This window comes from Cavia porcellus, unplaced genomic scaffold (genome assembly GCF_034190915.1).
Source record: "Cavia porcellus strain 051 isolate PalLab524CR breed Dunkin Hartley unplaced genomic scaffold, mCavPor4.1 scaffold_14, whole genome shotgun sequence".
NCBI classification, from domain to species: domain Eukaryota; kingdom Metazoa; phylum Chordata; class Mammalia; order Rodentia; family Caviidae; genus Cavia; species Cavia porcellus.
The window spans coordinates 38,744,618-38,761,042 of NW_026947497.1; the positions used below are offsets into that span (position 1 = coordinate 38,744,618).

Genomic DNA, 16,425 nt, shown 5'->3' on the forward strand with positions numbered 1-16,425 from the left:
CACAGCTTATCCCGGGCCCAACTCCGCAGTCTTCTAGGAGCTCCTGCAGTCCATTCAGCAAGTCAGATGTAGATTTCAGGATCCCTGTCTTGCATGTGGCTGCTTGGTACCTCCCAACCTTTTAGTATATATTCCATAAAATTCTATTATATTTTTATATCACTTTCTTGAATCCATCAATAGATTTGATGAATTAATTCATTCAGGAAATGTCCAGGAAACTCTAAAGAAAGAAATTCTTTGAATGGGAAGTTTAAACTGAAAGAAACAGGAGAGAAAGAGAGAGAGGGAGAGAGAGAGAGAGAGAGAGAGAGAGAGAGAGAGAGAGAGAGAGAGAGAGAACAGAAGGAAGGAAGGAAGGAAGGAAGGAAGGAAGGAAGGAAGAAGAAAGAAAGAAAGAAAAGAAAGAGAATGAGAGAGAAAAAGAGAGAAAGAAGAAGAAAGGGAAAAGAAAGGAAAGGAGAGAGCAGAGAGGAGAGGAGAGGAAAGTACAAAGGAAATACTAATCACAATATTTCCTGCCTTTTGAGGAGAAACAAAATTATTCCTTAAAGGGGACCTTTACAATTCATCTTTAAGTTTTAATGAGACACAGTGATTGAAATAATTCATACAACACATAAAACTACAGAACCTAAAAACTGGAGAGTTGGCTTTGCACTGCACAGGGCTCTACAAAGAATCCCCTGTATTCCAAACACTGGAATAATAGAATGTCTACATTAGAAGCTTTCCATGGTCAAAAACAAGAAAGGGTGGTCTCCTACAATGCTTCCACTCTTTGATTATTTTATCAAAAAGAATAATCTATCTTGGATGTCTGATATTAAGGAGGCAAGAACTGAGGCAGTTAATATGATTTGACTCAGGTAGTCACTACTTCACACCCAGTGATAGTAACAACCTATTTTTAATTTTCAGTTTTTATTATGCTTAATTAAAAGCCTTGACTGAGGGCACAGACCGCTATCCCAAAAATAACAGGATATAGCACAGTAATCATCTTTAATTTCCTTTTAACTTAATCTGGATCCCTGTATAACTTATACTGTTATATCATGATTGATCTTAGTTAAATCTGGTTTGTTTGATTGCTGTTTGTTATCGACAGATTTTATTCAAAACTGTTATAATTGATAGTATCAAGTCTGAGAGTATAGATAACTACACAGAAAATGACAAGATTCACTACAATATCCATTCTGGTTTGATTACTACTGTTTTTGTAGTTTTACACTATCTACAAAGTTGTGTTTCAATAAATACTGTTATGTACTGATATATTCAATTATACTAAATCTGATGATATAGCAAATTCTATTGAAGATAACAATAGACAACATAGTAACCATGGTAGAAATTCTTGTACAGTGGTTTTATATATCTTTTTTGTTTTATGTGGTCTATAGGGATAAGTTTTGTTCTGTCCTGCTTTTTGTTTCTCCCTCTAATATAGAAAGGATAGAAACACATGTTATGACTCATGCATGCATAGAACCTAGAAACAGTTTACAAGAACTGACCTTATGACACATGATGAAATGAACAAATACTTTGAAGGAAAAAAGACACTACAGTACCCAGTGCTGATCTTGGAGTGTCATGATGTGAAATCCAGCAATACTATTTTTCTTTGTCCAGAGTGATTTTAGTCTGCTTTGGTTTGCTCAGTCTCAACATAAATGAAGGTATGGATAACTGCATGTATGGTTAAGTGTCTAGAATTGATAACCATATTACTAAGTTTTTGTTGGATAGTTGAATAGAAATATTTGCTATCTCACTGTTTGAATTCCCACTTATATGTTCCACGTTTGTATCTTGAACAATTATTTGTAAGAGGACAATACACAAACATCAACTAGGGATTTATTACTGTTTTTCTTTTCTTTGAAAATATGTATTGTTTCTACCCATTTTCTGTTTTGTTTAGTCTTTCTTTAAATAAAAAAACAGTAGGAAAAAAATTAAAAGCCTTAGGAAACATTAAAATCACAAAGAAAAATAGTACATTTAAAGTCATTCTCTCAGCATGACTAATATCTACTGACATTTCAGTGATTTAATGATGTGTATGTGTATACACACATGCACATATATATGCATGTACCTGCACACAACTCAGTAAAATTTTTTCAGCATTTTAAGAAGCCAACATGTTAGCTTATACAGTGTCTGCTCAATAAATATTGAATAAATTGTGGAATAAAGTATTTTAATTAATAAATTCTATTGCCTGATCATTAAAAAGATTCATTAAAAGTGAACAGTAAAAAACAGATCTATCAGATCTCTGTTTAGAATATCTTATACTTCATTGGGGGGATTATTATAGCAAGTCTTCTCCTTCCATTTTAAAGCTCACTATCCTTTGTGATCTTTCAAAAGGAGTCTTTTAAGTCCAGCTCCACTGTTTTTCTATGACTATTCAATAATAAGTATTATTTCTTAGGCTCATGTTATTCAATAGTTAATCATGTTTAATAATATAGGGATCAAAACTCATATACATTTCTGCTGAAGTGTGTTAAAATATTACCAACCAAATTTAAATCTTGCTGAAATGTTTTCTATCGTGTCTTTCTTTAGAATCAACAGTTTATATTCCAGAGACAGAGTACAAAATAGAAGAGAATGTTGGAGAGCTTTTGATTCCTGTAAGACGGTCTGGAGACCCAAGCCAGGAACTAACAGTCATCTGCTCAACACAACACGGTATGTGGCTCATGAGTACTTGGAGACAGGGGTAATAAGATGGGTCAGATGAGACCAGGGCGAACCTAGGAACAGTGTGAGTGATGAGCAAAGTCCAGGGTGGGGCCTGGATACATAGGCCAATCGCAGCTTTCCCAGACTCCTCAAACAGAGATATATTTTGACTTAAAACTGGGATAAATGCATTTATTCTGACTACCTTAAAAAGTTCTGTGAGCATCAAATGAGACATTGTGTGTGGAAACGGTTCGTATACACTAGTGGAAGACATAGCAATGGCATTATTTTTGTGGTCTTCAATGGCTCAGGACGAGTGTAAAGCAGTCTGTATAGATCATTCAGTTTTTCTTCTTATCCTTTCCATCTTACAGCAACAGATGATCTCAGTCTTGGGACCAGTCATCCTCATACCTTAAAATGAGGTCTCGTTCTGACTTCTCTATAGAGTCAAAATATAGCTATCCTGTACCACATTCCCTATGGTCATGTTCCCTAATTTTCTAGCAATTATACAGTAAGCAAAAGTTGTGAAAATAAATGAAGACTGTCTAAATGAATACAGAAAAGTTTATTTATTCAGCTCTCACAGAAGCAAAGAAGTTAGTCACCATGGCTTGCACTTGGCAGAGACTCAGTGGCAGGCAGAAGATAGAGAAGACTGTAGAGTAGAAAAATAAAAAGGTGTCAGGAGTACCCTAATTGGAGGCTGTCAGCTTGGGGAGAACAGAGGTAAGCTAGGAAAAAGCAGGGCGTCCTATCTGATTAAGAAGAGCACATTTTTGGCTTTCTGCAACTTGTTCTAGGTATAGATATGGATAAAAATGAGGAAAACTGAGAGTACTAAGTCCTGCTCTTCAGTACTGTTTGAGGCTGGCTTCCTGAGCTGCTTTTTGAAAAATTTAAGTCAATACTCTGTTTTTGTGTGTGGTCAGACCACAATCTCTTCATATATTCCATCTCAAAATCTATGCTCCCACTTATCAATATGTCAGTAATGGAGAATTAATTCTACCAGCTATTCTTTCTCGACCAAACAACTTTGCTTTTAATACAATGTCTCCATGTCATTGTCTAATAAAAGCACAGATCTTGCACATTTTGACCAGGCAGCAAGGGTAGCCAATGCCCTAGAAAATGGAAATTTCAGTGTTGGGGACTTGAGATTCCCATCAAAGCACAGCATGAAATTCATCACCTCCTTCATCCACCTGTGACCATACTTAATGCTTCTGAATTATTGATAGCATACAAAGCATGTAAAAGGCTTCCATTCCAACTGTTGATATAAGAAATGCTCATAATTTTCATGAAAATAAGTGACTGTTAAACACTTCTTTTGTCAAGACTTCTAAAGAGATTTAAGTAATCAAATTGAACTTTTGTCCTCTGAAAACATTTGGACGTTGAGGAAAAAATACTATAATGGCACACAGTATGAGATTTACAATTTTCACTCCCTTCCAGATCCACAAAATGATGTACATGAGAAAAGATGATAGATACCATGCACATGGAGGTTTAGTGTTTCAGGAAGGGATGCTGACCCTTTTTTCCCTTTTTGTTCCACCAAGAGCATGAAAATACACTTTTTCATAGAGAATTCAAAGTCAAGTCTCAGGTGCCCTTTCTTTATTTCTGAATACTTTATGGAAACTGGATCCCAAAGGAATCCTAGGAGAAGCTCTCCCACAGGAAGGAGGCAGCCTACTTTCCACCTGATTCCTAATGGTACATTCCACACTTCCTGGTTCTGAGTGCCTGGATGGATGAGCATGGTGAAATGAATCCCAGGAAGCAAATTCCCTAGGCAGATCTTGTGGAACGTGGGTCCCAGGGGCTCGCTTATAAAATGGAAGCTTTACACTTCTGTATCCTGGAGGTTGCCAAGGGTTGAGTCTTACTGATGATTCCTGAGATGCCTTCAAGCCACCTTCTTGTCCAATTTCAAAGCAGCTAATTTTTTCTTTATTTGTTTTCCAGTATTAGAGACTGAACCCAAGGCCTTCGCCTAGGATATGAGCTACATTTCCAGTCTTTTTTGTTTTTATTAAGACAGATTCTTGCTAAATCAATAAACTGCCAACATTGGACTTGAATTTATGATCCTTCGGCATCAGCCTCACACAATGCTGGGGCTACAGACGTGTGCCACCATGCTTAGATTTTATTTAATGCTGCTGTTCCCTTCAACAACCACACTTCCTTTGGCCCTAACTTCGCATATGTTTCTTTTCTATTCAAAATTTTCAAATATTTCTGGTGTGCCTTTGCTCCAAACTTGCATGTAAATCTAATTAAACATACCCAGCAGTACACACACTACAACATGAATGTTGGGTTACTTGAAATTTCCACTTCCATATCAGTTAGTCTACTGCCCTTCAATCCAACCTCCTGCAAAGTTTTAGGACATGGGAAAAATGTGGACAAACTTTTTGTCAGAATATAACATGCCTCCAACTCCCAAAAGAATCTTCATTCTGAACTGAAACTTCACAAGCCTGGCCTTTACTGCTTACACTCCTATCAGCCTTTTTGGTCTTCTGAGATCTTACCAGAATCATCCATCAAGCTATGATTGCCATATTCAAACATTCTCTAGTTTGCATCTCCAAACCTTTCCAAACTTCTCCCCACAAACCAGTTACAAAATCTTCTGAATTACATAATCAGGAACAGCAATAACTCCTCATCTCCAGTACAATGTCTCAGTATTAGCCAGTTTTCTTGTTGCTGGGACAAATACCCACAGACTTAAAGACTCATTTGGCTTATGGACTCAAAGGATTCAGTTCAGGATGGATGTTCCCAAAGCAGAAATACCACAGTGAAGGGGCAGAGCAGAGCAAAGCGTCTCAGATCATGGAAAGCAGAGCTTGGGAACAGCACCACAGAGGAGGAGGCCTGGGAGTAAATATAGTTTCCAAAGTCACATCTCTATAACCCTTCTAAACACAGCCCAAATTGTGCCTGAGTAATCTCCTAGGTGGCTCCTAATCCAGTCAAGTTGATTATGTAACTTAACGGTCAGAAGAAGCATGGTACAAAAATTTTTATCTTCTGAAAATTGCTTATCTACCCATGTACACTGGTAATTCCAGCATTCTGGGAGGATGAGGCAGGAAGACTACAAATTCAAGCCCACCCTGGCCAACTTAGTAACTGAGTCAAACCCTTCCTCAAAATAAAAATAAAAATAAAAACCAGTAGAGTACTAAGGATGTAGTTACATGAACCATGGCTCAATCCCTAGCAACCCCACACACAAAAAAGCTAACATACTGAGTTATCTTGCAGTCTATGTTGAATCATTTAATAAATCTGATCACCCTAAATCGTTTAAAGTACTGTGACTTCTTTTTGCCCTTTTAGCTCTACACTTATGTATTTGTCTTTTTAATTCTTCAGAAATATTCATATATCCATAAAATCTATTTCCAAGTATATACTACAGAGAAATAAAATGGTATTTTATTTCTCAAGGATAAATTCAGGATATTTGTTAAAATATCATTTAGAGTGGATAAGAACTAGAAAGAACCAGTTATCGACCAGTAAATGAGTAAATAAACTGAGAAATAGGCACACAATGAGGAAGAGCAATAAAAGAGAACAAAGTTATGCTGCACGGATGAATCTCAAAATCACTGTGCTCAGTGAAAGAATCCAGGCGTTAAATGTTTGTTTCCATTTTTATGAAATTCTCATAAAGGCAAGTAAATCTGTGGTGATAAAAAGCAGATCTGTGATTTTCAGAGGCTGAAAGAAAGGGAATGAGATGGATTGCAAGTGATACAAGCCAACAGTTGTGGGTGGATTTTCTTCTTTGTTATGATGGTTTGTGGTTACTAGTCATATGCACTTGTCAGAACTCATCAAATTGTGTGCTTATATTGATTCTTAATGTAATAAAGTTATAAAAAAATTTCAAGTACATAGATTCTAAACTTAAATCCTCCAGTTAAACCTGCATTCCTTATGAAGCACTCAAACAATTTTATGGCTCTTTTAAGGATGTCATACAAGGAACCCTCATCAGAGTATAAAGAAGAAACAGATTACATATAAACTGCTCACAACTATGTCACTGTAGACAGAACAGGGAAAGGAATAATTCTAACTATACCAGTATGATGTTATAGATCTTCTAGTCTTAATTTTTCTTCCCCTCGGTTTTTCCATCTAGAACCTAAAAGATTTGGGCTAAGCCAGTGCTCAGAGCGTTTGATGTTTGATTTAACCTCTAATCTAAACAAACTTTATTCAGTATACTCTAATGTTACTAAATCTGGATCATGTCACAATACCACAGCCTATTTTAAAAGCATTTGCTATAGCTTAGATCTTAAATGTAACCCCCGGGAGCTCAGGTATTGAGGGCTGGTCCCCAGCTGGCAGCACTATTGAGAGGTGGTGGAAAGCTTAAGACTTATTTGGAAGTAGATCACTGGCACAAGTCTTTGAAGAGTATGATTTGTCCTCAGCTCTTCCCTCCCTCTCTGCTTCCTGGTTGCCCTGAGTGGAAAGCTTTCCTCCACCGTGGCCTCCACCACAATGATTCTGCCTCACCACAGGCCTAAAAGCAACAGACCCAGCTAACCCTAGAAAAAACTCCTAACACTGGGAGCCAGAATAAAACTTTACTCCTTCAAGTTGTTTATGGCTGGTATTTTGTCCTGTAAATAAAAGCTACATAGTCAGCTAATTAAATATTATTGTTTGTTACTGGAAAAGGTAAAATGTTCTTCATAATTCAGGTGATTATTATCTAAAAATAGTTTAAATAACTGGTGGAGAATTCTGGTTTAGAATTTCATTTCTTTTTACCTTTTCCTCCTCACATTCGCAGCAGGTTCTGCCACAGGCACGATTCCTGCCACAGTGACATCTTTCTCTGACTATGTCTCACGACCAGAAGATCACACCAGCATCCTTCACTTTGACAAGCATGAAACTGAAAAGACCTGCCGGGTCCTCATCATTGACGATTCCTTTTATGAGGAGGAGGAATCTTTTCATGTTTCCCTGAGCCTACCAGCAGGAGGGCGGCTGGGACCCAAATTCCCCACCACCAAGGTGATCATCCTGGCTGATCATGAGGATGGTATGTTCACTCCCTGCTTCCTCACACTTGGTAATGGGGCCTTTCACTCATACATTCTTTCTCCAGCAGTTGAGAAGCAAGTCCAGCTCTACTGTCTTTTAAGAAATATTTAATACTCTTCTTTCTCCAAATATGTAAGTAGCTTTTCAAAAACAAAGATATCACCCAGAGCAAGGTCAAAACAGAAACGTGAAAAGGTTAAGTGTTTACATTATGACTGTAAGGCACAGTCAGTAAGGTGCCCACTCTGAACTCACACACATGATCATACTGACTTCCAGAATGCTTGTGCTGCGGGCATGTACTATCTCTGCTATGGACATCTTTTTAGTTAGAACCTGTCTTCTTCTGATGTGTCCTCATATGTGATTACATTGTGGTATTTATATCTTTTCAACCCACTTAGCATAATATTTGAGGGTTTTCTTAGTGTCTTCTGGGGGCTTGATCTTCAACAGCACACAGAAAAGAGAGAATGAACCATAGTAATATTGATGATTCAAAGACAAACCAGGCATTGACATATAGTGAAACCAGCTAACAGCAACAACTGTGCTGCTACTGGCAATAGCAAAGAAATCAGCAATAGTAATACAGTTAAAAAAAAAAACAAACAAACCCTAGAAATTGACGTAATAACTAATAAAAGTACAACCCTTAAAAATAGAAAAATTATCTGTAATAATAGCATAAACAAATGAATCTACCACCCCTAATAAAGGAAAGAATATCTGCAATAATAATATAGCCACAAAGACAACTAAATATTAATATAAAGTAAATGTTTACTAAATGCAGCAACTGTATCACAATTAACAATAGAAAAGAATTCAGTAACAGCAGTGTCAACTAAATATCTGAAAATTAACAAAGCTTAATAATGATAATTGTTACTGAGGGGCTGTGAAAGGGAAAAATGAAAGAAGTAAAATTTGAAAAAGGAAAAAGAAGGTGGGAAGTAAGAGAGAATAGTGAGACAAATAATCTAATTAAAAATAAAAGAAAGTTACTAGGATTAGGTAATAGGAACAGGAAAGAAAAAACTGAAAAAGAAAAATAAAAAAAACAAGAATAAAGCAAAAGAGCGAAATAGAGGACAAAAACAAAGGAAAAGAGAAATGAGTCCAAAAAGAATCTCTCCACGTGTGTGTGTGTGTGTGTGTGTGTGTGTGTGTGTGTGTGTGTGGTTTTCTTCTAAGGCCTGCAGTGTTAAAATCACCAGATACAGGGGAAAGATGGTGTGTTGTGTCTTGTGCCTATTTTGTTTTCATACCACTATTTTTGTGTGTTTGCTGAGTCCTGTCCTTCTTTTCCTGTTGGGCAGGGTTGATCAATGGTATAGTTGCTCCTTAAGGCTGTGTTCAGTCTAGTGGCTCTTTATGTTTATACCCCTCTTTGCGGACTAAGTCACTGCTATCTCCACAGAGCAGTGGGCTTGTGAGGTGTCCTCCTTGCTTCAGAGAAGTCCTTCTATACATAAATGTGGCAACCATCCCAGCCAAGGCGTATCCCTGATCATGTTGGCTGATGCGGAAAGCAGAGAAACCACCGTCCTCTGAGCTGGAATGAGGGGGAGGGACAAGCAGTCTGCTAGACTTAATGCCAGCTATTTCAGAGCCAGCCTCTCAGAAAATCATATGCAACCTACTTGGGTTCTCATTCCAGAGAATGCAATCACCTTGTCCTTCTCAGCCTGAGCTCACAACTACTTAAATTTCTCACAGTGATCTATGACTAGCCTGCACCCTCTTTGTGACACTCATGTCTCTCTCCTGCCAAGTCACTGTGGAGGGTGACCCCAGAACCCTGAAGTATAGCTGATACCTGATTCCTTGAAAGCTCAGTTAGTCCATGTTCAAAGTAGCTCATGATAAATCTTATCCAAATATGCATTTCTTTTCCAATTCTAGCATGATACGCAGGAGTCTCTTTCAGAGTAAAGTCCCATATAGTATTTTCAGTTTCCAGTAACCAGGAGCTTTCCTTGGAGTTAGGACTGCCAGTGCATTGTTTGTCCGTGGGACTACTAAGTGATCTCCAGGTTTACTTTATATTTGTGGAGACAGATGCTCCTCTGAGGAGCCAGGGCTGGTGTTTTAGATGCTTCATTCTTTCCTCTGCATTGTCTTCAGTTTCTCAATGATTTCCAGTTTCCCTGTTGAATCTTTCTTAATTCCTAGAGTTCTTTGTCCTTTCCTCTTTGCTAAGTTGTTGTTTTCCAGGTGTCATGATTCAGGGCCTTGGAACGGTTGTGATTTCCTGCCAGTTTTTACTCTGCCATCTTCCAAAAGACAACATGCTATTTAATAAGTGAACAAACATCTGAAATAAAAGAGACTGGTGTGTTTTGCCAGTTTGCTCATTTAGAAGTAAAAAATATCCACAATAACAAGAACATGAGACAGAAATAACCCACCCAAGAAAACATTCTCTGGTGCTTGACTTAGACAACTCAGAGCTACATTAAATTTTGGGTTTGCTTATGAAGTAGTAAGTCAATGAAATTATAAAACAATAAAGAGACCCTTTTTGCTTACTTATGAAGTAGCAAATTATCTACTATTGTAAACCAAGTATTGTAATCCCTTTCTAATCTTCCTCAAAATTTGGAAAGTTATATTTGTAATCCCATTGAGATGTTGTTGGAATCCTGGCAAGTTAATTCCAAACTATCACCTCCAGTACAACTCACAGTGAGAGTAAAGACACTAAGACATATTCAAAGTTAAGGGCAGTCAAAGGATCCTAAGCCCCATCTCAGTGAGGATACGCAGACAAACGTCTTGATCCAAGGCCTCTCCCAGAATTTATTATCTTGTGAAGCAGGATGTAGCTCAGGGATGAGTGACAGTGAGAATGGGGAGTAACTCAAGCTGGCTGGCCAGGCGAGGAGAAAAGCTTCTTTGCAAAGAGATAAGCAGAAAGACCAGTCTGCATAACTTGATTGGGCTAACATATGAAAGAGTTTAGGTGGCTGTTACTTCAGTTTCTGATATACAAACTTTTCTACCCTGGGGACTCATAGCCTCTTTCTTTGAGGCTCATACCCAGTTGACATTCCTGGAGCTGAGTAGCTCTGCCATCCCATTGTGCTCGAATCTTTTATGGAGAGCACTATGCTGGGAAACAGGAGACTGTCAGACTGACTTTAAAGACTACATATCAGTCCTTCAGCTGGCCTTATTTGCATTGCTTAGAGCTAATTGAAGAGAGAAGGATATACTGAAGCCAGCTCTGTATATTTCAGTATATGGAAAGAAGATGATTTAACTAATGTTGCACCAATTGTTCTGAATTCAAGGAGGGATGCCCATGTAGTCTTCTACAATCTACCTCTTAATATTTGGAGTTAAATGATAAGAAACTTAAATAACAGGACTTTACTGACTACACCTAGAAAGAAAAGAACAGAGAACACAAGTGGCTATGGTCATTGCTTTGTCATTGTACATATCTTGGTAAAATATTTTGGCTATGTTTGTCACTTTCTTTGATTTTGTAGTTTGTATTTCAAATTATTAAGTCACATCTGTAAGCCATGGAGGCCACTGAGTCAATAGAGTGATACTACAATAATCAAATTCTAAGATTTAACCTCCTATAGGGATATATCTGATAGTGAACTTTCTGGATCCTTTGATAGTTCCATTTTTAATTTTTCAAAAAATCTTCAGACTATTTACCATAATGACTATACTAATTTACATTCCTCATTGGACATGGCAGTACACATATATAATCCCAGCATTCTGCAAGGCTGAGATAGGAAGGTAATAAATTCCAGTCCAGCCTGGGCAATTTAACAACTTAGTGAGAATCTTTAAAAGGGTCCTGTGTTCACTATCCAGGACCACACAAAAACATATAATTTACATTCCCACCATGAGTGTATAAGAGTTCACATTATAATGCGTATTAAAATATAATTAGGCAGAATTAGAGATTATCTCCTTCAGCACAGTAGTGTAACCATCATCTACAACAATTTATGATGTATTTCAAAATAACTACAAAGGAGTACAGAGGTCACCGACCCATAGAAATGATAAATATTTGAAGACAAAAAAATAACTGATCAGCCTGACTTGATTACTACACAGCACATACATATATTATCGTAATCTGTCTCATAAGTGTGTACAGGTATGACATGTCAATTAAATGTTTAAAATTCTAAAGTCAAAAGCAAAAATACCTGTATTGAATTTTGTTAATACTGAAGCATAACATGATCAAGAAAACCATCACATGAACAGCAAAGTTAGTAAATTGAACTAAATTGTGTTATCTAGTGAAATGCCAACGTTTACAACAAATCAAACAACTTGCTGAGGGATGACTGTACCAGGATGAGTGTAAAACCAGCTACATCAAAACCAAGGGGAGAAGGGACAGGGATATTGCTCAGAAGCACAGAACTTTCTTAGCATGAGGTCCTGAGTTCAATTTCTGCTACAAAAAAAAATTAAGAAGAGAATTCAAGATACCCACTTCCTTCCAGTGAAGAGAACAGCCAAGCCCCTGCTTCTCTCTGCAGAGGGGAGGGAGGAAAAGGACCATACATCCAATGATCTGATTTTTCTAGGGTCTGTTTGATGTATTGGTTTCTGTCTCACCTGTCTCTGAGCATTGACAGCCTAGTATACTATAGACACCCAAGAACTACTGAGAACAAAGACTGGGGTTTGTATTAGGAAGCTGACTCGTGCTATAAACTCAAACTCCCACCTCCCCTTTCAAGATGAGTGGAAAGGAAGCAACAATTCTCAGTGTCTACCTGGGCAGCAAAGGAAAGACCTAACCGTACATCAATGTTCCTGTTTCTGCTGGGGCATCCCGAGGCACGGGCACCTATCTACCTGCCTGAAAACACTGATGTGACCTGGCTACTCTTGATATTAGGAAGGAGTACAATAGGCTGAATGTTTGTGCTCCCCAAAAGTTGTATGTCAAAACCTCCAAACTGATGCCCTTAGGAGGTAGAGTCTTTGAAAGGTGACTAGATAACGATGGCAAATTTTTCATGACTAGAAGATTAGTACCCTTACAAAATGAATCCCAGAGAGGCCCCACACCCCTCGCACCACATGAGGCCGTGGTAGGAAAGTGCTAGCTCTTAACTACATCCTGACTCTGTCAGCACCCGGATCTTAGACTTCTGAGCCCCCAGAACTTGAGAAATAAATGTCTCTTTAAAGATCCCCAGTTTATGCTATTTTATTATAACAATCCAGATAAACTAAGATAGCCAGTAAGCACAAAATGACTATCCAAATGAGTGGAATAGTTTGAGAAGGCCCTAAAACCAGAGGAACAAAAAGAAGGGGGAAAACAATGCTTACAGAAGTCATGAACACAGCCCAGCTCTTCTTGCTGGATATGCTTGCAGCGTTTGATATTGTAACTACCCGTTCCTCTCACAGTTCTATACTCTCTTGGTTTCCCTGATTCTACTTCCCCTGTCAAGGTCTTCAGTTATTTTTGGTTTGGTTGTTTGTCGACATATTGGCTTGTGTTGGGGAGGGTCCTTTCTCCCTACCTTTCTCCCTAAGACTGATGCTCCCCATTACATTTCTTTGTATTTATTTACATTGGATGATCATAACTCCTAAAGTGGGATTTACCCCCAACTCTTTGTGCTCGGGTCTTTCCAAATCATATTTCTAGACCTGACCTGTTTCTTCAACTTTAGATTCATACATAAAAGGGTTTCTGAATATATCTAGTTGGATGCCCCAGAGGAAATCAACTTAACATACTTATAACCAGATTCACCATCTTGCCTTCACTTATTCTCCCTCAAGACTGTTTCTCCTTCTTTATTCCCAACTAAATTAATGACATTGCCTACTATTCACATGCCTCATATTTCACTTTAGAAACTTGCAGGGCATCCTAACAACCACCTATATCCAATCAGCAGGTGTTGTTCAGGGCATTTCTGATTCATCTCTCCTACTCCATCCTGCTTAGTTCACTTGCAACGTGGTGTCTCTTTTATATCTTTGTAGCAGTTTCCAAATTGGTAGCTTTGAGCCTTCCTACATTGACCCACAACTGACGTTGGACTGATATACAACACCGTACCAACAATAGCAAAACATTCTTTCACTGCTTAATATTGATCCAAATTTTGTATTAGTATCTGAAAAGCCAAAAAGTCACATTGAACCTGAGATGAATTCAACTTGCAACTGTATCTGGCTTTTATCTTCTTCTCCAAATTCTTTCCAAACATTCCCCTATCCTCACCTCACACATTGCAAATAAACTCCCATCCTCCTCCTCAAATACTGCTCTTCTTTCATGCTTATGTGCCTTTTTCAGACTAAGTGATCTGCTTGGAACATGTTTCCCACCTCTCTCATTTTTAATTCTCATTCATATCACAAGATTCGGCACAGCCTCATTTTCTCCAAGATTGCTTCCTTTGAGGCTTGAGTTGGTTCCTTCTTTGCCACACATCCAGCATTTAGGTGACTAAAATTGGTGTGACTGCCTCATACCAAAAGTATTTCAATGGCAAGGATACATCTCGTTACATCTTCAGGGGCTTCCTTGTGTTTCCGACACACAGAGGTGCTCAGTAGATGTTTGTTGAATTGACTTCACCAGGTATTAAGTAATCAATATGGACTTGTAAGCATTATCTTTATTTTCTATGAAGTCAGATCTGTTTAAATCAACAGCTCTAAAATTTTCCAAACTATTATTTATTTTCATGAAACAACTGAAAAAAGACTTTGGTATTGTTCATCTTCCAATATGCTGTTCTGGGTGGTTTGTCAAATGTACCAAGTGCTCTGCCACCTCATCTGCAAGACTTTGCATTAAATTTCTGTAAATATATACACTCATTTCAAATGGTGATCATGTCTCTTGAGAGGGTCACTGACATCTTGCCATATTTCTTTTCCTAGTTTCCATTTAAAGGACATCCTCTTTTCATGGAGATAAAACATATCTCTAGCTGGAGAATCTATTTAATGGATGATGTGACCAAAATATCACTCTTGTAATTGCTTTCTTTAAGCATCTTTGCTAGTATCACAGGTTTTCAGACAGGGCAGATAAGGAGTACTTGAAGATCCCTTGGGCCACATAAGGGACTTCTGCTACTGAGACATATACCTTCATGTGTAATACATGAAAAATCCCAAATAGTTTCATGATGCTTTTTGTGTAAGTAATACTATTATCCTCTTACATAGTATACTTTATTCACAGATGCTTGAATATTTGTATTTTTCCTTTGAACAGTTATATAACATTCAATTTTTAATCTTTCTTACTTTTTTCCCCTTCCCAAAATCCTACAGGATAATTTATAGCAGATTATTTGTCCAAGCTTTAAAAAAAAACTGTAATAAATTCAAACTACCCATTCAGTAAACTTGAGTTCTTAGACTACACTGGCCATTATGTCCCCAAGGATGCAAAGATGCAATCAGTATATGGAATATGACCCTTGATCTTGGGAAATTCATAAGACTCTCAGACAAACACAGAACAGCAGGATACAATGGTAGCACAACATTTTACATCTTTCCAGAGAGGTAATGAAAAATCAAGAGGTAACCAGGTAAGCTGAAGAAGGATTTTGAGTTTGAGGAGGAGCCTAGGCAACTTAGCAAGACTCTGGGTATAAGAAATCTGTGAAGTCATGTGTGTCACATGCAAAAAATAGTAAGTAAATCTTGTATCTCAAGGACATAATGGACTACAGTCTGGCAACTGCCTAAAAAATCTCAATGTGGGAGACAAGCTAGCTGGTTGCTTTCACAGATGAGCAAATGAAAGGAACTGCATTGGGGTTAATCAGTATTCATGGAGTTTATCAAAGCAAAACATGCAGAAGCACTATAAGGGACCACTTGCAAGCCCTCCATGCAGGAGACAGCCAGCCTGAGCTTGTTGTACTTCTTGTCCCCAAGCGCCATCTAGAGGGATGAGGTGTTGCGAAATGCTAATGGTTGAAGGATTAAGGGACAGAACACAATAGTAATGCAGTTTTCCTCAGGAAACTGCAGAAAGGCAAGTCCCTAACATAAGAGCGACACATCTGTAAAGAACCTACATGAGAAACAGTTCGTTTTTCTCGCATTTCCCACTGCCTGAGAACACTGATCACCAGGATGTTACTCATCAAGAAAGAACTTTCTTGGTGGGGCAGGGTTCATGCCTGTAATCTCAGCAATCTGGGGATTGAGACAAGCGGATTACCACGGGTTTGAGGCCTGCCCAGTCTGTACAGTGAGTTCCAGTTCAAGGCCAACCTGAGCTCTAAAAATAAATCGTGCTCTTCCTGCCTCTTCCTTCCCAGCGGTGGAGACAACAGGAGATGGAGTGGCAGTTCCTGGAAGGAAGGGGGCCAGTGACCAGGCATGTTTTTGTGGGTGCAGGCTTTCCACCTGCCATATGCCTAAGGTGACCAAATGGCAGAACTGCACAAAATGTTAGAGAAACATGGATAAAAAATGATAAATTTCCCAAGAAAATTAAATGTGGCTTCATAGAATAGGTAACTATCAAAAAGAGTAGGCATTGGCTACGTAGGTGCATTCCAGTTCAGAGGACACCACCAGCAAAGGTGGAGGCTCCCAGCT

The 16,425-nt window shown here is 38.2% G+C and overlaps 1 protein-coding gene across 1 annotated transcript in view; it reads left to right on the forward strand.

Annotated features, from left to right (window-relative positions):
- Nucleotides 1-16,425, forward strand: part of Frem3 (FRAS1 related extracellular matrix 3) — a 63,490-nt gene that overhangs the window by 42,568 nt on the left and 4,497 nt on the right. The window contains 2 exon segments of the mRNA XM_013160078.3: nt 2,590-2,715; nt 7,568-7,819. Of these exon segments, the coding sequence (XP_013015532.2) occupies nt 2,590-2,715; nt 7,568-7,819 (378 nt within the window).